General features: G+C 43.4%; 1 protein-coding gene across 1 annotated transcript; it reads left to right on the top strand.

The window, feature by feature from the left end:
• Positions 1 to 17,421: 17,421 nt before the first annotated feature.
• LOC109773807 (xyloglucan galactosyltransferase XLT2) lies at positions 17,422 to 19,362 on the top strand. The gene has a single exon (XM_020332524.4). It carries the CDS (start codon positions 17,664 to 17,666, stop codon positions 19,095 to 19,097), a length of 1,434 nt encoding a protein of 477 aa, XP_020188113.1. The 5' UTR covers positions 17,422 to 17,663; the 3' UTR covers positions 19,098 to 19,362.
• The last annotated feature ends 5,876 nt before the right edge of the window (positions 19,363 to 25,238 follow it).

Below are 25,238 nucleotides of genomic sequence, written 5' to 3'. Positions count from 1 at the left end.
GATGAAAATAACGGCTCCCAAGTGGAGCAAAGTGGTACTTGTGATGTAGGTGATGAAATTCCTCCCCAAGCCATAAGAAGAATGGGTATTGGATATATCCTACCCATTGAGGAACCCCTTGTGGCCGAAGGAGAAGGACAATGCTCCACTCAAGTGGAGCCATCACCAACCCAAGACCCACACGCTTCCGAAGAACAAAGTGAAGGCCCTCAACCTCATGAACAAGATCAAGGGCAAGATCAACCTCAAGATGGTGGTGACCCACCAAATGATGCCCAAGGTCAAGTTCTTCCCCTCGAGCTAGTTCAAGATCAAGAACAAGCTCAAGACGACGCTCAAGATGATCAAGTAACCCCTCCTCACTTCACTTCCGAGGAGGAATTGGAGCGTCGTGCCGCTAAGATCGCTTCCAAGCTCACCACCAAAGGTCATCTCATGGAGAATGTGGTTGGAAGCCTAAGAAAGGGGGTAAGCACTCGTAGACAATTAGCAAACTATTGTGAACATCATGCGTTTGTTTCTTGTGTCGAACCCCAAAAGGTTTATGAAGCGCTTGAGGACCCGGATTGGCTCAACGCCATGCATGAAGAACTCAACAACTTCGAACATAACCAAGTGTGGAAGTTAGTGCCAAGGCCAACCGGGAATCATAATGTCATTGGAACCAAGTGGATATTCAAGAACAAGCAAGACGCTCATGGAATCATTGTTCGCAACAAGGCTCGTTTGGTGGCACAAGGCTACTCCCAAGTCGAGGGTATCGACTACAGTGAAACCTTTGCCCCCGTTGCTCGCCTTGAATCTATTCGTTTGTTGATTGCTTATGCTTCTCATCATAATTTCACTTTGCAACAAATGGATGTGAAGAGTGCTTTTCTTAATGGTCCCATAAATGAGTTGGTATATGTCAAACAACCCCCCGGGTTCGAAGATCCCTATTTCCCCGATCATGTGTATCAACTCCACAAGGCACTCTATGGCCTTAAACAAGCCCCACGTGCGTGGTATGAGCATCTTACGGAGTTGTTACAAGATCGTGGATTCGAAATCGGGAAAATCGACCCCACTCTTTTTACTAAGAAGGTCAAAGCGGAGTTGTTTGTGTGCCAACTATACATTGATGATATTATTTTTGGTTCCCCTAACAAAGCTTTCAATGAAGAATTTGCCGCTCTCATGACCTCAAAGTTCAAGATGTCTATGATGGGAGAGTTGAAGTTCTTTCTCGGATTCGAAATCAAACAAAGAAGAGAAGGAACCTTCATCAACCAAGCCAAATACACTCAAGACATGCTAAAGAGATTCAAGCTAAGTGATGTCAAGCCGGCTTCCACTCCAATGCCCACCAAGTACCAACTTGACATTGATCCCAATGGTAAAGCGGTGGATCAAAAGGTATATCGCTCTATGATTGGATCCTTGCTTTACCTTTGTGCATCTAGACCGGATATCATGTTGAGTGTGGGAATATGTGCATGGTTTCAAGCCGCACCTAAGGAAAGCCACTTTGTGGCGGTCAAGCGAATCTTTTGATATTTGGCTCATACCCCAAACTTTGGCCTATGGTACCCAAGAGGAGCAAACTTCAAGCTTGTAGGTTATTCGGACTCCGATTGGGCGGGAGACAAAGTGGATAGGAAGTCCACTTCCGGAGGGTGCCAATTTCTTGGTTGCTCTTTGGTAAGTTGGTCTTCTAAAAAGCAAAGTTGTGTGTCTCTCTCGTCCACCGAAGCGGAGTATGTGGTGGCCGGAAGTTGTTGTGCACAACTCTTATGGATGAGGCAAACTTTAAAGGATTACGGTGTCATTTGTGACAAAGTGCCTCTTTGGTGTGACAATGAAAGTGCTATCAAGATTTCTCTCAACCCGGTGCAACACTTCAAGACAAAGCATATTGAGATTCGGTATCACTTCATCAGGGATCATATTAGGCGAGGGGAGATCGAGCTCAACTATGTCAACACTCATGATAACCTTGCAGATATTTTCACGAAGCCATTGGATGAAGCAAGATTTCGCGAGTTAAGGCATGAGCTAAATATCATTGATTCGAGCAATGTGGTTTGAACCTTTGCACACCCCTCACATTCATTGTGCTTTCTTGTCTAGGTGTAGGCATGGACGTAGGGGGAGTGTTGTTCTCTCAATGAGCTTTCCCTCCCCCCACAATGCATAAATTGATCTCACTCTTTCACATTAGCCTTTTTTATGGTACTTGTGCTTCAAAGACGAGCTTTGGTCATGGGCCCAAGGATAATTCTTCGCGGTGCCATACCAAGTGACTCAAACATAGGTGGCCTCGGCCACCGCCCTCTCGTATAGAGGCATGTGATTCTTGTTCTCTTGCTAGTGCTCTTGTTGGTCTTCTTGCCGTTGTTTCCCGTCTTTCGTTTTGCACCATATGTGTTGAGTCTGGTTTGAGTTGCGCTGGGCGGTACTACCGTTGTGCAGGAGCGGTACTACCGCTGGAGCGGTACTACCGCTGGAGCGGTACTACCGCTGGAGCGGTACTACCGCTCCACAGAGCGGTACTACCGCTGGAGCGGTACTACCGCTCCACAGAGCGGTACTACCGCCCCTCACCACGGTACTACCGCTGAGGGGCGGGGCCAGGGGGTTAAGTCGTGGGCAGGGGTGGTTTCCTCCACCCCATACCCATTTGCTTCGTCCCCTGGTTCTCTTCCTCTCTCTCCAGCGCCATCTCGCCGCGGGAAGGCTCCGGCGGCCCTCCGTCTCCGGACCGTTCCTCTCCATTTCCTTCGGTGGAGTCGATCCCCACCTCGCCCTCTTGCCATGGATGCCGGTATTGCCCCCGTTCCTCTTCTCTTCTTGTCTAGTTTTCAGATCTCGCGTTTTAGGGGCAATAGTAGTTGCATCTCTAGATTTTTGGCCAAATCTAGGCTTGAGTAGGTTGGAGAAGGCAACTAGACTCTTTGGATTGATGTTTGGTAGGTTTATTTTTGAATTTGGCATCCCCGGTAGTGCCGGATCTGACCACGGTAGTAGGGATCCACCGTGCCCCATCTCGGGCGGTACTACCGCCCATATGGCACGGTACTACCGCTGGAGCGGTACTACCGCTGGAGCGGTACTACCGCTCCACGGAGCGGTACTACCGCTTATGTGGATAAGCGGTACTACCGCTGAGCAGGCACGGTACTACCGCTGGATGCCCAGTTCCATTGTTTCCTACCACATGTTGATCCATCTTTGTTGTGTTTAGTTGGTTTTGATCGTTCCTTCTGGTTGTTTCTTGTGTCCGTGTGTTTGGTTCCAGGTGATGAACATCCTGAGCAGCAAGTCCGCCGTGTCAACCCCGGGCGTTCAACGTCGAAGCGGTACCGCTCATCTGAGACAGCAGGTGGTTCTTCCAGTGCTCCACAGCCGGCAGGGGGTGCTTCCTCAAGTGCTAATCCTCCTCGCAAGAACAAGATTGCCAGCCGACCGAAGCCAAGTGGCAAGAAAGTGACTGAGATGTCTAGCAAGGAATTCTGGGACAGGCGTCGGCGCAACCCCTATGAGGAAGAACAAGAACCCAATCTTGTCAACCGCCCGTTCTGGAACCGGTTTCAGTATGCCACATACTTTGATGTGATCAAGGCTAAGAAGAATCTCTTTGTCAATGTTCATTCCATCAACACGGATGCTATGGAGAAGGACCTTGAGTACTTTGGTGATGCCCTACAGATGTGCTCTCAGTTGAACATTCTCAGGATCATGCAGTTCAACAAGGACTTTGATGCAGATTTGCTGGCACAGTTCTTTGCCACTGTTCACCTAGGGACTGACGCAGACAGGACTCTGACTTGGATGACAAATGGAAAGGTGCTAGCTGTCAAGTGGCAGGCCTTCATGGGGCTGCTTGAGGTGGAAGATCAAGGGCTCGAGACTCCAGTTGGTTTTCGTCCTCACCAAAATGTCACCTCCACTCACAAGCAAGCCCTCTGGCCCTACTGTACTCGGAAGGTCCACCCTGAGACCAGGAAGGAAACCTATGAGTTGTCTACCTATCTGGACATCCTTCACCGCATCTTCCGCGAGACTCTCTTCCCTCGTATTGGGAATCTGGACATGGTACACTCTTACCTTGTGGACATGCTTCTCTTCTGCCAGCGTGAGAAGGACGCAAACACGGGCGAGTCTCTGGACATCTCTCATGTCATGTGGTCTGAGCTTCTGGCGGCTGTTTCTGAGCGCAAGTGCCCAATTTATGGCCCGTTCATCATGTTGCTTATTGAGAGGGCCTGGAGACATACCTATCCTGAGGAGCAACTGGAAACTGGAGAGTTGGTCTCTCATGAGATCAAGCGTCTGAGGAAGAAGGATAATTGGGGTAGATCTGGAGCTCCATCTTCTGCTGCTGCCATGGAGACCGAGGACGAGGCTGATGCCGGTGATGATGATGAGGAGTATGTGCCTCCTGGGACAAAGCCTTCTGCAGCAGAGCCCTCTTGGGCAAAGAAGCTCAAACGCAAGATGAAGAAGTTGTTCTGCATGGAGTCTCATGGTCAGTACATGACTCATGTGGCTGAGAAGAAGGCAAGAGGACGTCACAAGGAGCTGATGCGTCAGATGGGTGCGACAGTCACCAGCGGCTCAGAGGGTCAGATTACTGAGGAGGAGGAGTGGATCCAGCAGCACTGTCCGTCGACCGACTCAGATGCCGAGCAGTTTCCGGGCGAGGACGGCAGTGCAGATGATCACGCAGAGTCCTAATGTTCGAGATCCTCAGCATGCTCTCACCTGGAGCCGTAGGTTAGCTCTTTGCCCCTTTTGGTGTCTCGATGCCAAAGGGGGAGAGAGTTTAGGGATTTGCGTCGTTGTGTTGCGAGTGTGTCTTTGCCTTTGTGCTTTCGTTATGTGCTACTTTGTGCTTTGCTTGGAACTTGTGCTTTGCTTGGTTTTGTGTTCAGTAAGACTTTAGTTCGCGTCATATGGTGTGAGACATATGCTACCCTATCATTGTCATATCTTTATCTTTGTCTCTAGTCATTTGATATCTCTTGAGTTATATGCTTCATTATGTTATATATCCTGCTATCTTGTTTCTCGCTTAGGTTGTTGGTCTCTAAAATACAGGGGGAGTGTTGATCCTAGTATGTGTGTCGTGCAGCTCAAAGCACCTATCTTGATGGCACACATCTAGGGGGAGCCCGTCTATATTTTAGAGACTTGGGGTTTGCTTATGTCCTTTGTTTTTCCCAGTTGTGCAAATCCCGTATTGTCATCAATCCACCAAAAAGGGGGAGATTGTAAGGGCATATTTATCCCTAAGATGTTTTGGTGATTGATGACAATGCTTTTGCGGACTAATCATGTGCTTTGAGTGTTTTTCAGAGATTCATTCTTTTGGGCACGAGAAGATTTCCTCCCCTCGGAGCTTAAAGCGAAGACGGTGTAGTCCCTTCGGATTAGTTTGGTGGACTAGTTTCATAGGGATCACCGTACTATCAAGAGGGGTCCGTTTTGGAAAGGCTAGGGCGGAATCATCACGTACACTTCCTTTGCCCCTCCCTCCGAGCCTTTCTGTTTCGTTGATGGGCTTGGTTCTCCTTTCTTTGTGCCCTCTCTGGTCCCAGCGGTAGTACCGCGGGCCAGAGCGGTAGTACCGCTTGGGTGCTACAAGCGGTAGTACCGCTCTGGAGCGGTAGTACCACCCAGAGCAGTAGTACCGTTAGTAGCCCCGTGTGTGTACTATCTCTGGTCCCAGCGGTAGTACCGCGGGACGGAGCGGTAGTACCGCTTGGGTGCCACAAGCGGTAGTACCGCTCTGGGCGCGGTAGTACCGCTCCAGAGCAGTAGTACCGCTAGTGGCCCCAAGCCGTAGTACCGCGGTGGTCTCGTGCTAGTACCGCCTCGATTCGAGGGCTCCTTTTTCGTGTCGGATTTTACGGTACTGGCCGCGGCTGTGGGGGGCCGTAGTACCGCTCCTGTGCGGTAGTACCGCCCTCCCTCCGCGGTAGTACCGCTGTGGGCCAAGCGGTAGTACCGCGCTTTTGGGCGGTAGTACCGCTTATAGTGGCAAGCGGTAGTACCGCTGGCACAGCGGTACTACCGCTCTCTTCGGGGCAGAAGGGGGGTAACGGTTGGTTTGTTCCCCCCCACTATATAAAGGGGTCTTCTTCCCCAAAGTTGACTCACCTCTTCCCCCAAAAGCTCCATTGTTGCTCCAAGCTCCATTTTCGCCCGATCTCTCTCCCTAGCCAATCAAACTTGTTGATTTGCTCGGGATTGGTTGAGAAGGCCACGATCTACACTTCCACCAAGAGAAATTTGATTCCCCCCACTTATCCCTAGCGGATCTTGTTACTATTGGGTGTTTGAGCACCCTAGACGGTTGAGGTCACCGCGGAGCCATAGTCCATGTGGTGAAGCTTTGTGGTGTCGTTGGGAGCCTCCAATTAAGTTGTGGAGATTGCCCCAACCTTGTTCGTAAAGGTCCGGTCGCCGCCTTCAAGGGCACCAATAGTGGAATCACGGCATCTCGCATTGTGTGAGGGCGTGAGGAGAATACGGTGGCCCTTGTGGCTTCTTGGGGAGCATTGTGCCTCCACACCGCTCCAACGGAGACGTACTTCCCCTCAAAAGGAAGGAACTTCGGTAACACATCCTCGTCTCCACTGGCTCCACTCTTGGTTATCTTGTTCCTTTACTTTCGCTAGTTTACTTGTGTTATATCTCTTACTTGCTTGCGTGCTTGTTGTCGTTGCATCATATAGGTTGCTCACTTAGTTGCATATCTAGACAACCTATTTTGATGCAAAGTTTAATTTGGTAAAGAAAAGCTAAAAATTGTTAGTTGCCTATTCACGCCCCCCCTCTAGTCAAATATATCGATCCTTTCACAAAGGACAGGCCAAAACGATCTCTTATAATAAGCAAAGCGTTCTTGAGGGTACACGGGAATTTCATCTAGTCACTTTCATTATGTTGATTCGATTCGTGTTCGCTACTTTGATAGTTTGATATGTGGGTGGACCGGTGCTTAGGTGCTGTTCTTACTTGAACAAACCTCCTACTTATGATTAACCCCCTCACAACCATCCGCAACTACGAGAAAAGTATTAAGAATAAATTCTAACCATAGCATTAAACTTTTGGATCCAATCGGTCCCTTACGGAATAGCGCATAAACTAGGGTTTAAGCTTCTGTCACTCTCGCAGCCCATCATCTAATAACTACTCCACAATGCATTCCCTTATGCCCAAATATGGTGAAGTGTCATGTAGTCAACGTTCACATGACACCACTAAGGGAATCACAACATACACACTATCAAAATATCGAACACATATCAAGTTCACATGATTACTTGCAACAAGATTTCTCCCGTGACCTCAAGAACAAAATTAACTACTCACAAATGATAATCATGCTCAAGATCAGAGGGGTATTAAATAGCATACTGGATCTGAACATATAATCTTCCACCAAATAAACCATATAATAATCAACTACAAGATGTAATCAACACTACTATTCACCCACAAGCACCAATCTATAGTTCTGGTACACAGATTGAACACAAGAGATGAACTAGGGTTTGAGAGGAGATGGTGCTGTTGAAGATGTTGATGGAGATTGCCCTCTCCAAGATGGGAGAGTTGTTGGTGATGATGATGACGATGATTTCCCCCTCCGGGAGGGAAGTTCCCCCGGCGAAATCGCTCCGCCGGAGGGCAAAAGTGCTCCTGCCCAGGTTCCGCCTCGAGACGGCAGCGCTCCGTCATGAAAGTCCTCTCCTTGTTTTTTCTAGGTCAAAATGACTTATATACCAGAAGATGGGCACCAGAGGTGGGCTGGGCTGAGCACAACCCACCAGGGCACGCCTGGGGGGCCAGGCGCGCCCTGGTGTCTTGTGCTCACTAGGTGGCCCACCTCCGGTGGTTATTTGCTCCAGTATTTCTTATTTATTCCATAAAAAATCATCGTGAAGTTTTAGCTCATTTGGAGTTGTGCAGAATAGGTAGCCTGACGTAGCTTTTTCAGGTCCAGATTTCCAGCTGCCGGAATTCTACCTCATTGTGTGTACCTTGCATATTATGAGAGAAAATGCATTAGAGTTACTCCAAAAAGCATTATTATGCATACAAACGTTATAAATAACAGTAGGTGAACATGATGCAAAATGGAAGTATCAGCTTGTATATTCCGGTGATGGACTTCCACAAATTCCCATGGTCTTCATGAGCAAGCACGTTGGATGCACACCCACTTAGTTTTACATTTTGAGATTTCATACACTTATAGCTCTTAGTGCATCCGTTGCATGGCAATCCCTACTCCTTGCATTGACATCAATTGATGGGCATCTCCATAGCCCGTTGATTAGCCTCGTCAATGTGAGACTATCTTTTTTTTTGACTTTTCCTTATCAATCTCTATCACGGCATTCTATTCCACCCATAGTATTATATCCATGGTTTGCGCTCATGTATTGTGTGGGGTTGAAAAAACTAAAGCGCGTTAAATAGTATGAGTCAATTGTTCGGCTTGTCATTGGAGTTGTGCATGATAAATACTTTGTGTTAAGAAGATGGAGCATGACAAGACTATATGATTATGTAGGGACAACTTTCTTTAGCATTTTTATTTTGAAAGGCATGATTGTTTGTTATTATGCCTGAGTATTGATGTCTTTATATCAAATTATAGACTATTGATTTGAATCATTCAGATCTTAATATTCATACCTAAAAGAGATTACATGATGAATATGATAGGTAGCATTCCACATCAAAAATTCTGTTTTTATCATTTACCTACTCGAGGACGAGGAGGAATTAAGCTTGGGGTTGCTGATACGTCTCCAAGATATCTATAATTTTTTATTGTTCCATGCTATTATAGTATCAATCTTGGATGTTTGCTATGCAATTATATATATATATATATATATTATTTTCTGGGACTAACCTATTAACCCAGTGTCAAGTGCCAGTCGTTTTTTTCCTCTTATTTGTTTTCCTGGAAATCAGTACCAAACGGAGTCCAAATGCTACGAAACTTTTCGATGATTTTTTGGACAAGAGAGACCCTAGAAGCTTCGGGATAAGACGAGAAGGCAACTGAGGAGGCGACAAGGCACTAGGGCGCGCCCTAGTACCTTGTAGGCTCCTCATGGCTCCGTCGGACCTAATTCCATGCGCCCTAGTGCCTTGTAGGCCCCTCATGGCTCCGTCGGACCTAATTCCACCTCTATAAATTCTCTAAAATTTGGAAACCAACTGAAAGCCACCCAAAATACTTTTTCTAACCCCGCAAGTTTCTGTTCTTCCGCGATCCCATCTAGAGCCCTTTTTCGGCACTCTGTCGGAGGGGGAATCGATCATGGAGGGCTTCTACATCAACCTTGTTGCCCTTTCGATGATGTGTGAGTAGTTTACCACAGACCTACGGGTCCATAGCTAGTATCTAGATGGCTTCTTCTCTCTCTTTGATCTTCAATACAATGTTCTCCTCCATGTTCTTGGAGATCTATTCGATGTAATCTTATTTTGCGGTGTGTTTGTTGGGATCCGATGAATTGTGGGTTTATGATCAGATTATTCATGAGAAATATTTGAGTCTTTTCCGAATTCTTATATGCATGACTATTGTATCTTTGTATTTCTCTCTGATCTATCAGTTTGGTTTGGCCAACTAAATTGCTTTATCTTGCAATGGGAGAGGTCCTTTGTAATGGGTTCAATCTTGCGGTGATCTATATCCTAGTGACAGAAGGGGACAAGACACGTATTTTTATTGTTGCCATTAATGGGAAGACGACGAGGTTTATTCATATTGGTTGGATTTACTTTGTCTACATCATGTCATCTTGCTTAAGGCGTTACTCCGTTTTGGTTAACTTAATACTCTAGATGCATGCTGGTTAGCGGTCGATGGGTGGAGTAATAGTACTAGATGCAGGCATGAGTCAGTCTACTTATCTCGGATGTGATGCCTATATACATGATCATTGCCTTGAATATCGTCATAACTATGCGCTTTTCTATCAATTGCTCAACAGTAATTTGTTTACCCACCATATGTTTTTTGTTCGAGAGAGAAGCCTCTAGTGAAAACTATGGCTCCTGGGTCTACTTTTATCATATATAAAATCCAAAAATACCTTGTTGCAATTTATTTACCGTTATTTTATTTTGTGTTTTAACATATCTATCTATCACTAAGAGATCTGATCCTTGCAATTAACCATCGAGGGGATTGACAACCCCCTTGTTTGCGTTGGGTGCAAGTATTTGCTTTTGTTTGTGTAGGTGCTGATAACGAGGTTTCGCGTGGTTATCCTACTAGATTGATAACCTTGGTTCTTAACTGAGGAAAATACTTATCTTTACTGTATTGCATCATCCTCTCCTCTTCGGGGAAATCCCAACGCAGCTCACAAATAGCAATCATCAACACAACACTAGCATAAAACATGATCAACAGAGGTGGAGGATCATGATGCAAGATGACAGAAACACATAATTACTCCTTATCGGGTTCAGCAAGCATGGAACCATGGAATAGGATATTCCTTGTACATCCATTGAGCACGAAGATCATCCTATCTCTAATATCGATGTTGTACAATTTCAGTACTTTTCTCCACCCATTAATTAAGGACGGTGTGTTTATCATATGCTCGTGAAGTCGAGTGCGAAGCCGACTTGATATTGAAGCTAGGATGTAAAATAATGTTTAGTTCACCATTTGCATCCATCTCCTTAGGCACAACAAATTTTCGGGATTTTCCGGTGCAAGGACACAATTTGAACAATGTAAGCAATCTACTTAATTACCTAGAGTATCTAAATATAATGAAATAACATACAATTCTAACAATGAGTATGTTATCAATGTTGGTCTTTTTCAAGATATCTTGGTCCAGCTTTATAATGGTCCACTAGCATCCAAATTTGATCCACAAAAACGATGACAAATGCCCATCTCTTCCCAGCTTACTTTGGGGTCGTCTGTAAGTTGTTTACAAAATGTTTTGTTACAATATCCAATTTGTAAAAAGCTATAAAATTATTTGTAATGGAGATTAGTTAATTCTAGCAACTAATTTGTTACTTGTAATTGTTGGCTTTGCACAAGAAAACTTACATGGACGCATGACGGGATCATTGCTCAAATGGTTCTGGAGGTAATGTTTAGGTTTTCCACCTAAACTGAGGTGCAGTTCCATACCTACTTCGAACTGGTACACTTTGGCAGAAAAAATTCAAGTACCGCATGTGAAAAGTTTCTATCTTATTCGTTCCTGACCTTGCATATGAAACAAAAGCCCTCTCTTATCAGTAGGTGCACTTTAAAGTGGTCATGTCATAAGATCTTTTCTTGCAAAGCAGAGGATGCACTCAGCACAATTCAAAGGTTGCTAAAAATAATTAGGTTGTTTAGTTAAGTGGTAGCATTCATGAAAGTGCTAACTACCATTTTTGATAGTGCTTACTAAGATTGATGAATGTGATCAATAATATTCCTAGAACCACCATTGGATATAAGAAAATTTGGTCTGCATTTATTAGTTTCAGAAGAAAAAAATTGGGAGTTGCAACTAACATGAAAAAGAGTCAAGCCCCTAGTTGCGTGCCGAGGATGGACTTGCAATTGGAAGAAAAATGAGCCGAGCTCAGTGGTGTATTGAGGGTGGACTTGCAACTGAGACAAAATAGACAGGCCCCCAGTTGCATGTGGGGGTGGAGATGCAAATGAGATAATAATAAAAAAGGTCGAAACCCCAGTTATGTGTCAAAGATGGACTTGCAATTGGGAGAAAAATGGGTTGGGCCCGGTTGGCAATAGAGGTTGTATTTGCAACTAGGACAAAAAATATTACATGTCGGGTGGAGTTGCAACTGGGTAAAAAAGGTAGGCCCCTAGTTGTGTGTCGAGGTTGTACTTGCAACTGAGGAAAAAACTGGTTGCCTCCAGTTGTGTATCGAACCAAGACAGAGCCTAGTCTCTTCGACAACGAACTTTAAATAAAATAGAAATAGACAACAACAAGTGATACAACATGCATCATCCATTTGTATAACGCATGCCAGATGAAATAGGCCATAGAGCAAAAGCAAAAAAAGCTGGGGAAAATACTATCATCTAGATGAGATTTAGCAAATCATTAAAATCGTAAATATAAAACAGATAAATGAAAAAAGGAAAAAAAAAATACACCCTTTCATGATCAATTACACACAGCCCATATAAAAGCCCAAGCAAGAGAAACACAAATATGAAATGTGACCCTTCAAAGGAACACGAAACAAAACAATCACGTCGAAAAACAGAGAAGCACAACCCAACGCGCCAAGAGAAAAAGTTTGCACGAATTTAAAGCGATTAATTGTGTAATGATAAACTTAGACGTGCAATAATTAAATCTCATCTATAGATGTGATTTAACAAAACCGCTTGTCGTATTGTTTTGTGTGATAGAACATATTTAACAAAAGGAACAATTGAAGCGAGCAAGAAACTAATTTTTTTGAAGAGGAATGGGAAATGAGGAAAGCCAGATGACAGTAGTAATGCTCTCCTTGAGTCCAAGTTACTTTCCTTTTGATATGCTTTCCCGTGCAACGCTACGTAGGCCCCGGTTCAATACCGCACCGCTCACACATGCTAGCTCCCTCAGAAGCTCGCTCGCTCGCAAATATTTTTTGCATTCGCACTTTTTTTCTTCTTGGTTTTCTCTTATGCTGTTGTATTATTGCTCACAAAAAACACCGGTTGCCGGTTTTTTCAACAAAATATGTCAAGAGATTTTTTTAAAGTTCACGGATCTGAAAAAAGTTCATAGACTTAAAAAATCACAATTTGAAAAGGTATACGAATTTGAAAAATATTAATGCATTTGAATAAATTTCACTGATTTAAAAAAAGTTCATGAATTTCGAAAAATTGAAAATTATGGAAAAATATATCATGAACTGAAAAACACCACAAATTTTATGAATTTGACAAATAGTTCGTTAATTTTAGGAAAAAGTTCATGAGTTTTAAAAAGTTCATAGTTTGAGAAAATCATACATTTAAAAAATTGATGAATCTGAAAAAATATAAATTTGGGAAAAAAATCAGAAAATTTGACAAAGTTCACATATTTGATACAAAAAAGTTCTAGTATTTAAAAAAATCACATATTCGAGGGAAAAAGTTCATGAATTTACTAGGAATTTGAGACAAAAAAGTTGACTAATTTGAAACAAAAAGGAATTTGAAAAAGTTTGTGACTTTAAGTGAAAAGGTTCACAAATTTGGGAAAAGTTCATGAATGTGGGAAAGATAAAAAATGCATGAAATTTAAAATGAAAAAATTAAAGTAATAATAAAAGAAAAGAAAAAATAAGGAAAAAATAACAACCACCAAAACCGGCCTAAACTGGACAGAAACGAAACAAAAAACAAAATAGCCAGAAATAAATGCCAGAAGACCACAACTACCGCGAGTGTGGTAAATGGCCAGGCCCATTTAGAGGTGGGTGTGGGGGTGGGGGCCGGGGGGGGGGGGGGGGGGGGGGGGGGGTGCCCTACGTACTGAATACACTCTATTTGGAGCTATCGGGGCTCCAAGACGCTTCCCTTCCGTATGTAAAAATGGAAGGAAAATGAAATGAACAACCCACAACCCAGAAATAGTCTCACAAGAAAACTCATACGCGGGCTGAGAAAGGAACAACGGCCTGGGCCCACGACAGGAAACTTAGGAGACATGTACATGAAAAAACAATAGTGGCAAAAAATGAATCGACAAACACAAATCCTGACGCATGTATCACGCGGATAGTAAGTTTGATAACACATAACTGGATGAGAATTAGCAACCCAGAAATAGCCCCAATCTAGGGCACGTCACCTTTTATTTTTAGGAGACACTTGTAACTTTATTCATACTCATAACAATTACAGATACACGATCTAAGATCGTAGAAAATACTAGTACATTGGCACGTGCAAAGCACGTCCACGGTCAATAGTTCTGTTGGGTTCAAAACAAAAAATATTTTCCTAAAAAATCAAATCATGAATAAATTTAGTGACATACATGAGACGTTGAATATTAATCTACCATATAGTTATTTTGCCGACTATCTAGTTTCGACTCTTGAAATAGATTATTTGTATAGATTGGTCTACCACAAAAATGTTTAAAACACGGAGAGAGAAAACCAAGGATGTAATTTTTTTGGATTGCTTACCACATGTGTCATTTGGTGGTCAAGGATGTAAATTGCTACTGCTACTTTTGAGGTGCTCAACTGTTTGCATTATCTTTTGGTTAAATAATTGTTTGTGTGTTTTTTTGCTAAAATGTTCGTTCAGCTACAAAAGAAAAGAAAAGAAAAGTTGTAGAACAAAGTACCGAACTGTGCCTCAACTACCATCCCATATTTATCTCACGTCCATGTGTACTAATCACTGACCTGTACAGTTTTGGCCCCTACGTTTACATCTTTGGAAGAGTGCATTGAAACGGATGGAAAAGCTACCACAACACCTCACGTGAGCTAAGCCCTTGTGACCCACGTATCAGTGAGTGGAATGGTCCTCAGGGCATGAGCAATGGAAACACCACAATGGTGTATCCCCACCTTCCAAATAGACATAAAAGTTTCAGGGCTACCGTTTTAATTTTTCTTCACCCAAAGGAGGCAGGATAAAGGCGACCTCATCTCTATGGACTCCAACCCAATTATTTTTGCCCCATCTCCTTCCTTCACCGTGGTCATACCCCACTCTCTCCTCCTTTCCTCTTGCTTTTTACCTGAAGCACTCGCCTCCTTTGCAAGAGCCCGTTTGCTCTGCGGAGCACCTGCTTTAGCTCCAGTGTGTCATCCAAGCCTACGTGGAATACAGCCCGTTGGCCATGCCCTAAGGGCAGGTATAATGGTAGCATATGGATATAGATGCCCCATGACAAAAAGTAGCTTCAGGTTTATATATTGATTTTTTTCCCAATGCAAGCTACTATTAGTGGGCATCATAAAAAAAATATAAAGTAGACTCTTACTACACATGCATCCCTACTCTTCACCTCAACTTGTCCAACTTTATGCACCAGACCACACTTATCTCAAAGCACCCGCCTCCTGCAAAGAATCCCGCTTCCTTATCCGAAGCTACTTTTTCTGACATTCGATCCTACATGGCATGTGAGGCATCACCCTGAGGCTATGCACTGGCCATGCTCTAATCTGCAGTGTGAAAGAACAATCTAGAGTATAGTCTCGTTACTTTTATTTTCTGACAATGAGTACTGCCACATGACAGTAGGGAGCGCACGACAGTGGCAGGCAGCACCGCGAATCCCTACACCTTGGGCCGCTAGATTGCTTAATCGGACGGTTGATGTATGTGCACGTAGCTCATAACTGGGCAAATTTGATATCAGCATCAAATTTAAAAGATCCAATGGTTCATATGCATCTATACTGGTACACTGTATAGGAATATAAATACAAAGTAACTCATATGACTAAGAGTTACAATAACATTTCGTAAACACTTTCTTCGTGGTATCGCTTGAAGAGGCTGCAATTAGACTGGAGCAACGATGTTGTCACTATTTCACCGCACAAACATTATCAATAATGGTTTTTTAAAGCGCCTTGAGTCGCATGTCTAAAAAAGGGAAACATTGATCGATGAACGTATTTAGGACGGGGATGATCCCCTACAAGTGCAGGCCGTCGAATCACTATATCTTCACCATGATGTCAATGAAAAATTTCACCTACACAAAGAATCAAACCAACAAAAAAAGCTTGACACAATAATATAAACTCATCAGATCTGCAAAGACAGAAAACTCTCTAACCTCGTGGCGCCACCAAAAGAACGAGAGGAAATTTATTCTCACAAAACTATGATCACCAGACGTTGACAAAGAACATGTCTTGAAGATCCGAGCCCCCCCCCCCCCCCCCCCCCCCCCGCCTCTTAGTGCCAAGATGACAGCTGGAGGCAAGGGACCTAAATTTCCCAGATGCCGATGGTGGCACGAGAAACCCCTCGGTAGACAGCCTCCAGCTAATGTTTCATGTGGTTCGTTAGTATTTCCTACAATGCGACCCCGGTTTGGCCCAGAGGCCCATTCAACTTTCTTTTGAGATACTTTGAAAAAAATCATCCTCAACATAAAAATGTCATGAACAAAAAAAGCACAAAATTATAATAATAAAAATTACCATGCTAAAACTTTAAAACTGCCATTCTCGGGATAAAAATGCCATGAACAGAAAAAACACAAAATTATAAAAGTGAGAAATGACATGCTTTGAAAAAAATGTCGTGCTACTTTACAAAACTGCGACCCTCTAGATAATTCTTTTTATTTGGATATGCCCCAAAAATAAAGTTGTGGTGCCACTAAAAAATAAAAAATGCCATCCTCTTAAACATGAAAAAATGCTACCCTAATATAAAATTTTCATCCTCTCAATAATTAAAATACCATACTATTATTTATAAAAATGCCATCATATTTTTTATAAAAATGGCACGCGGTTAGTAATAAAATTGTCGTGCCACTAAAAATAAAAATGTCATCTCTCAATAATAAAAATGCCGTTCGATTATTGATAAGAATGACATCATTTTGTTAATAAAAAATGCAATGCGCTTAGTAATAAAACTTCCATGCCATTTAAAATAAAAAATGCTATCCTCTTAAAAAATGCCATGCTATAAAAAAGAAAACTGCCAATTGAGAAAATGAGAAAAAGAGGATTTTCAAGATTGAAAAATGTATGTGCATTTTAAACACAAAAGATTCATAAAAAGGCCCGGTTAGCCCAATTTCTACCCATTCTACACATTCATAAAAGGCCCTCACAGTCCATTGATCCACCAATTTCTACCCATTCACTGATCCATACACGACCAACCTAGCCCCAGCGCCCCAGCCCCCAGCCCCAAATCACACGACCTCCAGTCCTCCACACTCCTCGCTTGGTAAACCCATCTCCTAGTCGCTCCAGCACACGGCAACACACCACCTAAATCTAAACCTAGAGCTTTTCCTCCTGCCACCGCCGCTCGATCCCATCTTGCAGCCGCTGCTCGATGCCAACCCGACATGTTTTCATGGACTGCTCGCGGTGATGGGTTCCCCACGGGTTCAGAAAACCCAATGAGGATAGGGGATGGGCAAAAAACTGGCCCCGTGCACGTTGACGGAGGCAGGGATGGGTTTGCGGTTTTCTTGCGGGTACAGGTTTGGGCAGGCAAAACCGGTTTTGTCCTGGTTGCCATCTTGAGACGGAAGGAAAAACGTTCACTGGGTTCCCCGGCGAACGGCTCGCCAGATAACATTTCCCTAGGAAAAAGTGTCGAGCACAGATGCCCTTGGCCGGAGTCTACCTGAAGCCTCAAGTGTCGAGCACATATCCTTCCGTGGCAATGCCGAACAACCTTAACCGAAAGCAGGGCAAGTCCTCTGCCACTACTCCCAATCTGCACTACTTCCCCAGCACAGCACAGCGCGATCTCCGGCCATCTCCATCCGTCCGCATTTCCCAATCCCCACACCCCTCTCCCCGTACTGCGCCCCCACGTTCTCCCCCCGCGCTGGTGGCCCTCTCCCAGCTCGCCTCAAATCATCCCCACGCCGACGCCGCGATCCACAGCAAGCTCAGAGCTCCTCCTCCCCACCCAGGTACCCACCATGGCCGGGATGTACCGTCCCGAGCCGCAGAACCCCACCGCGCGCCGCCAGCGCCTCTTATCAATCCTCCTCGGCGCCTTCTTCGCCTTCCAGCTCCTCCTCTTCGTCGCCTTCCGCTCCGCGCCGCCCTCCAAGCTTCCATCCACCGCTGCCGCAACCTCCTCTTCCGCACCGGAGCCGCCCAGCCGCGGCACCGAGGACTCCGGGTGCGGGGGTGGGCTGGTGTACGTCTACGACCTCCCCGCCATCTTCAACGAGGATCTGCTCGCCATGTGTGATACGCTCATGCCGATGTACTCGGTTTGCCCCTACCTCGCCAACGACGGGCTCGGGTTCCCGGCGGAAGGGACCAGCTTGTCGACGATCCTGCCGGCCGAGCTTCTTGGGTCGTGGCACTCCTCCGACCAGTTCGCGCTCGAGCACATCGTCCACCGCCGCCTGCTCTCGCACCGGTGCCGCACCACCGATCCGGCGCGCGCTGCGGCGTTCTTCGTGCCGTTCTACGCGGGGCTGGCCGTCGGGCGCCACCTGTGGTCCGCGAACGCCACCGACGCCGACCGGGACAGGGACTGCGTCGCTCTGCTTTCGTGGCTCCACGCGCAGCCGTACTACAAGCGGTCCAATGGCTGGGACCACTTCCTCGCGCTGGGCCGCATTACCTGGGACTTCCGCCGCAGTCCGAGCGGCGGGTGGGGCGGCAGCTTCCTCGCCATGCCCGGGGTCGCCAACGTCACCCGCCTCGTCATCGAGCGCGAGCCATGGGACGCCATGGACGTCGGCATACCGTACCCGACCGGATTCCACCCGCGCACCGCGGCCGACGCGCGCGCGTGGCAGCAGCACGTCACGTCAGTCCCGCGCCCCAGGCTGTTCGCCTTCGCCGGCGCGCCGCGGTCGGCCATCAAGGGCGACTTCCGCGCGTTGCTGCTCAGCGATTGCCAGGCCGCGGGGGCCGCGTGCGGCGCGCTGGACTGCGCCGAGGGCAAGTGCATCAAGGACAACGCGCTCGTCCTGGAGCTGTTCATGGGCGCGCGGTTCTGCGTGCAGCCGCGCGGGGACAGCTTCACGCGCCGCTCGCTGTTCGACTGCATGGTGGCCGGGGCCGTGCCGGTGCTGTTCTGGCGGCGGACCGCGTACCTTCAGTACCACTGGTATCTGCCGACTGAAGACGGCCAAGAAGGGGAGTGGTCTGTCTTCATTGATCGCAACGAGCTGCGCGCCGGCAACGTGACCGTGCGCGGCGTGCTGGCGGCCATCCCAGAGGCACGGGTACGGCAGATGAGGGAGCGCGTGGTGGAGATGATACCGCGGTTGGTTTACTCCGCCGCGGACAAGGATGGGCTCGGCGGCGGCATGAAGGACGCCATGGACGTCATGATCGACGGCATGCTGCGGCGGGTCGCTGAGCAGCGGCGGAATTGGAGGAGGACGTGATTTTGTCACCGGAGAGGACCAAACTGTCAAAATGATCATTCTTTTGCTTTCTTGTTCAGATTCCTTGTGTGAAGAGTTATATATTAAACAATCTCTACTTGTAGCCTTACTTTTGACTGTGGTTCTATATGGGAATTACAGCGATACTGTTACATAGTAAATTAACAGAATCTATGGGGCACGGTGTACATTGGAGTTTGCAACACAGTTTGACAGGCTGCATCAAATGTGATACTCCTCGGTCAATTGTGTATTTTGCATCAAATGGAGTATGAAATGCTTTGGCACCTCGATCCGATCTAAGCATGTTACCATGAAGCACAGCAGTTTCTGGTCCTTCCGAGTACTCCTACGGCTACTCGCAGCGAGACATATGATACTATCTTTATACCGGGGCCGCAGTGATTTGGCCTGATTTTTTTTTTCAAATGATATGTGTCACAAGTTTGACATGAATCAACATGGTCCAATGCCTTCAATATCATTCTTTTTTCTGCGGGGTTTAATATCATTCATTTTGACATATCAAACATATGGCATCAGCGAAATCTTTTGGATTTTCGGACTTAAAAATGTTTTATCTCTTAAATAAATTTTTTGATTAAAAATCCGTTTTAATCATTAAATCTGCCTCCACGTGATCTTCAAAACCATATCTCGTATTGATATGTTTCGACGACTTTTTTTCCCCAAAAGTTGTCATGATGTTACATTAAAATTGACGTAGTGTTTACATTAAAGTTGTCATGATATATTTCATCTTTTTTTCTAGATTTAAAGCTACCATTATATTTTAACTACTTTTCATGGAATTTTTTATTAATTGGCCATGACAAGTTTAGTAATTAACCACGGCAAATTTAATTCATGGATCATGGTAATTGTTGGTAATTCATCATGGCAAATTTAGTTCATAGATCATGGCAATTCCAGTATCTTGACCATGAAAAATATATTTTTTATGAACCATGGCAAATTTTAGTGCATTTATCATGACAAATTTAAATAATTCACCATGACAATTTTAGTTTCTGGTGCATGGCAAGTTTGAGTCATTGACTATGCATTTTTAAAGTAATTAACGATGAATTTCTTTTTTATTATGTACCATGTAAAAAATATTTCATGGATCATGGCAAATTTTGGTAATTCACCAAGGCAAGTTTTGTTTCTTAATTCCCTTTTTTACAACATGTCAAAATTAACTTTAAATGTAGAAGAAAAGTAGTTGAAACATATCATAGCAACTTCAGTGTAAACACCATGGCAATTTATGTGCAATAGATATTCAACTTTTGACTGTCAAAAATATCATCGAAACATATTGATATGGGATCTAGTTTCGTAGTCCTAGCTGCGGCGGATTTAATGGTGAAAATGGATTTTCAATCGAATTTTTCATTTAAGAGATAAAATATTTTAAAGTTTGAAAAGTAAAAAAAAATCCGGCAGATATCATCTGTTTTCGTCCCTGTTTGCATGCATGTGTGGGCGTTCCGCTCGACCTTTTTCAGCCCACACGTGTGGCACTTATCAGGGGCCTTTATTTTTATGACAACTACTCAAATGTCGAAACACCACCAAATTTGGCATATAGATCACGCATTCGAGCATCTTGCATGCCAAAAATATGATTTTTTTGGTATTTTGTTATATTTTACTATTCTTCCGTGGGAGCAGATCAGCCTAGGAGCCAAATCGCGAGAGCGTCCAAATAGTGTATAGTACCCTAATTTAGTATCTTAGATAATCTTATTTATTATTTTACGCTCTTTTTTCATTAAATGTTATGACAACTATGCAGTAAGTTGGAATGTTCATTGCATGAGACTACCTGATACTTGCTATGATACCACACTATGGAAGGTATATTTTCTTGTGGCTGAAACAAGTGCCCCCTCTATACTAGACCTGCAGCGTGCCTTGGTGCGCGTTGCCGGGTCCTAACATTTATGGCTAAGAGTTTGTCTCGGGTATATTAGAATTGTGAGGCAAGCTTATCGTGTTTAGCCAGCATAATAACTTCTCCTAACATTTATGGCTAAGCTTTTTGTCTGGTATATTATAATTGTGAGCCAATCATAGAATATTTAGCCAACATAATAACTTTATTTATATGCTCATGACATAGTAGAAGTATTTAGTCTGTTCAAAAGCAACATAGTATAAAGTTCAGTGCTAATGAAGTGTCGTAAGATAACAAAATCCAACCAGTTTATATTATGTTCAATACTAAGAGCGGGCACATAATACATCAAAAGCAACTACGGTAGAGTGAGATTAATATTTGAGCAAGCAACACAACTAGCAAACCATGACCAAGCACAAAATTGCTTTGAGCACGTTATTTTCCGACTGTTTTGAAACGGGTTGGTAGCTGGAGGTATAATAGAAAGTTGGGCAGTCATTAGTGCCGAAGCAAGTGGTTCCTAGCATTGACTGATCGATCATTTGTGAATCACTGATACATCTCCAACGTATCTATAATATTTTTATTGTTCCATGTTGTTATATTATAATTCTTGCATGTTTTACATTCATTTTGTATCAACTTTATCATTTTTTGGGACTAACCTATTGACATAGTGCCAGTGCCACTTGATGTTTTTTTGCTTGTTTTTTACTTCGCAAACTATCAGTACCAAATGCCACAAAACTTTTTGCAGATTTTTTCTACCCAGAAGACAACTTGGGAGCCAAGGAAGTACCAGAGGGAAGGCCCGTGGGGCCCACTACCCACCTGGGTGCGCTAGAGGCCCGTGACGCCCTCTGATGGGTAGTGGGTCCACGGAGGTCCTTTCCACCGCCTCTCAGCTCTATAAATACCCAAATATTTCAGAAACCCTAGGAGAGTCGAAAAAACAATTCCAGCCGCCGCAAGTTCCAAAACTACGAGATCCAATCTAGAGCCCTATTCCGGCACCTTGCCGGAGGGGGACACGATCACGGAGGGGTTCATCATCCTCATTGGTGCTCCTCTGATGATGGGTGAGTAGTTTACCTCAGACCTACGGGTCCGTAGGCAGTAGCTAGATGGCTTCTTCTCTCTTTTTGATTCTCAATACAATGTTCTCCTCGATGTTCTTGGAGATCTATTTGATGTAATGACCTTTTGCGGTGTGCTTGTTGCGATCCGATGAATTGCGAGTTTATGATCAGTTCTATCTATGAATATTATTTGAGCCTTCTTTGATATCTTAAATGCATGATTATTATAGCCTCGTATTTCTTCTCTGAAACTTTGGTCTGGTTTAGCCAACTAGATTGATTTTTCTTGCAATGGGAAGAGGTGCTTTGTGATGGGTTCGACCTTGCGGTGTTCTCACGCTGTGACAGAAGGGGTAGCGAGGCACACATGTATCGTTGCTATTAAGGATAAAAATATGGGGTCTAATTCCTACATCAATAGATCTTGTCTACATCATGTCATCGTTCTTATTGCATTACTCCGATTCTCCATGAACTTAATACACTAGATGCATGCTGGATAGCGGTCGATATGTGGAGTAATAGTAGTAGATGCAGGATGGAGTCGGTCTACTAATCTTGGACGTGATGCCTATATACATGATCATTGCCTTGGATATCATCATAATTATTTGCTCTTCTATCAATTGCCCAATACTAATTTGTTTACTCGTCGTATGCTATTTTCTCGAGAGAAGCCACTAGTGAAATCTACGCCCCCAGGTCTATTTTCTATCATATTGTTTTTAGATCTATTATTCCAAAAACCCAAAAATACCTTGCTGCACTTTTTTCTTTATTTATTTTATTTTGTGTTTTCGCTAGATCTATTTATCCAATCCCATTCAATTTAATCTATCTCAATACCGAGGAGGGATTGACAACCCCTCTCATGCGTTGGGTTGCAAGTATTTGTTATTTGTGTGCAGGTGTTGTTTACATAGTGTTGCTTGGTGCTCCTACTAGATTGATAACCTTGGTTTCATAACTGGGGGAAATACTTACCGTTGATGTGCTGCATCATCCTCTCCTCTTCGGGGAAATGCCAACGCAGATATAAGCAACCATGAAGAATTTCTGGGCCGTTGCCGGGGAGACATCATCAACATCTATCAAGTACCCAATCACAAATCTCATATCCTTGAAATTTACATTATTTTCCATTTGCCTCTTGTTTTCATCTGCCCCACTTCTAAAACGTTTTTTTGCGAAAAGCACAAAAATATTTGCCTTCGTTTTGTTTGCGTAGTCATGATGTCTCGAGAAAATACCAAATTGTGTGATTTTTCCAATACTAATAATAATGATTTTATTAGTACTCCGGTTGCTCCTCCCACCGCTAGTGCGGAGTCTTACGATATTAATGTCACTGTTGAATCTTGTTATGAAAGAGCAATTTTTCGGTACTCCTAATGAGGATGCGCGTCCCGTCTAAACACGTTCGTAGAATTGTGTGATATGCAAAAGAAAAAAGATATGGACAATGATATTGTGAAATTAAAATTGGTTCCTTTCTCTTGAGGGATCGTGCAAAATTTTGGTTTTCTTCTTTGCCTCGCAATAGTATCGATTCTTGGGATAAGTGCAAAGATGTTTTTATTACTAATATTTTCCGCCTGCAAAAATTATTTCCCTTAGAAATCAAATCATGAATTTTAAGCAACTTGAGCATGAACATGTTGCACAATCTTGGGAAAGAATGAAATTGATGCTAAGAAATTGTCCTACTCATGGTTTAAAACTTTGGATGATTATACAAAAAAAGTATGCAGGATTGAATTTTGTTTCTAGAAAGCTTTTAGATTCCGCCGCGGGTGGTACTTTTATGGAAATTACTTTGGGTGTAGCCACTAAATTGCTTGATAATATTATGGCAAATTATACACAATGGCATACCGAAAGAGCACCTACTAGTAAAAAAGTTAACTCGACTGAAGATATTAGTACTTTGAGTGAAAAAGTTGATGCTCTTATGAATTTTTTTGCTAGTAAAAATGCTCCTATTAATCTTAATGTTGTGCCTTTGTCTACTTTGATTGAGCAAAATAGTGATCCCGTAGATGTGAATTTTGTCTCACGAAACAATTTTACTAATAATGCTTATAAAGGTAATTTTAATCCTAGGCCTTTTCCTGGAAATTCCTCTAATAATTATAGCAATTCCTATGCTAATTCTTATTACAATAATAATAGGGATCCCTCTAATCTTGGGAGTAATATTAAATAATGTATCAATGCTCAAAATGTTTTCAATACTACGATAGAAGAAAATTTGAGTAAACTTGATGATATGTCTAGAAGCATTGATAGAATTTCCATGATGTAGAAAATCTCAAGATTAAAGTTTTTACTCCTAAGGTTGATGTTAATGAATCAATTAAAGCTTTATATGTTTCCACGGATGAAAGTAAGAAAAGAACCGCTATGCTTAGAGCTAAAAGAGAATTTTTAGAAAGAGTGTTTTCTACCGATTGCTTTCATAATAATGATGAGACCTTAAGATGATTGGTGTTTCTTCTATTGATTACTTGTTTAGTAATATTAAACTTGATGGAAAGAGGACTGAAGAAGAGTCAAATTTAGCTACAAGGCGTGCTCATAATTCGGAGGGTGAAAATCTTGTTAAAAAATTTCATAAAAGTGGGTTTGGAGAGGTCAAAACTTTAACTAGTGATGTGCCCACTCTCTTGGATTACAAAGACTTTAATTATGATAATTGATCTTTGATTGAATGTATTTATTTGTTGCAACCCATGTTAAATTCACCCAATGCCTATGAACAAAATAAAGCTTTTACTAAATATATTGTAGAAGTGATGTTGAAAACTTTAGAAGAAAAGTTGGAATTAGATATTTCAATTTATAGAAAATTATATGATGAGTGGGAACCTACCATTAAAGTCAAGATTAAAATTTATGAGTGCTTTGCATTATGTGATTTAGGTGCTAGTGTTTCAACAATTCCGAATCTTTTTGTGATGTGCTTGGTCTTACCAATATTGAAAATATTCTCTTAATTTGCACTTGGCGGATTCTACTATTAAAAAACCTTTGGGAAGAATTAATGATGTTCTTATTCTTGCAAATAGGAACTACGTGCCCATTGATTTTATTGTTCTTGATATTGATTGCAATCCGTCTTGTCCCATCATACTTGGTAGACCATTTTTATGA

Source organism: Aegilops tauschii, chromosome 2 (genome assembly GCF_002575655.3).
Source record: "Aegilops tauschii subsp. strangulata cultivar AL8/78 chromosome 2, Aet v6.0, whole genome shotgun sequence".
In the NCBI taxonomy this organism is placed as follows: Eukaryota; Viridiplantae; Streptophyta; class Magnoliopsida; order Poales; family Poaceae; genus Aegilops; species Aegilops tauschii.
This window is presented reverse-complemented; position numbering and strand designations above follow the sequence as displayed.

Coding starts and splice junctions, on each gene's coding strand:
- LOC109773807 (XM_020332524.4), top strand. CDS start 17,664: ATGGCCGGGATGTACCGTCCCGAGCCGCAGAACCCCACCGCGCGCCGC.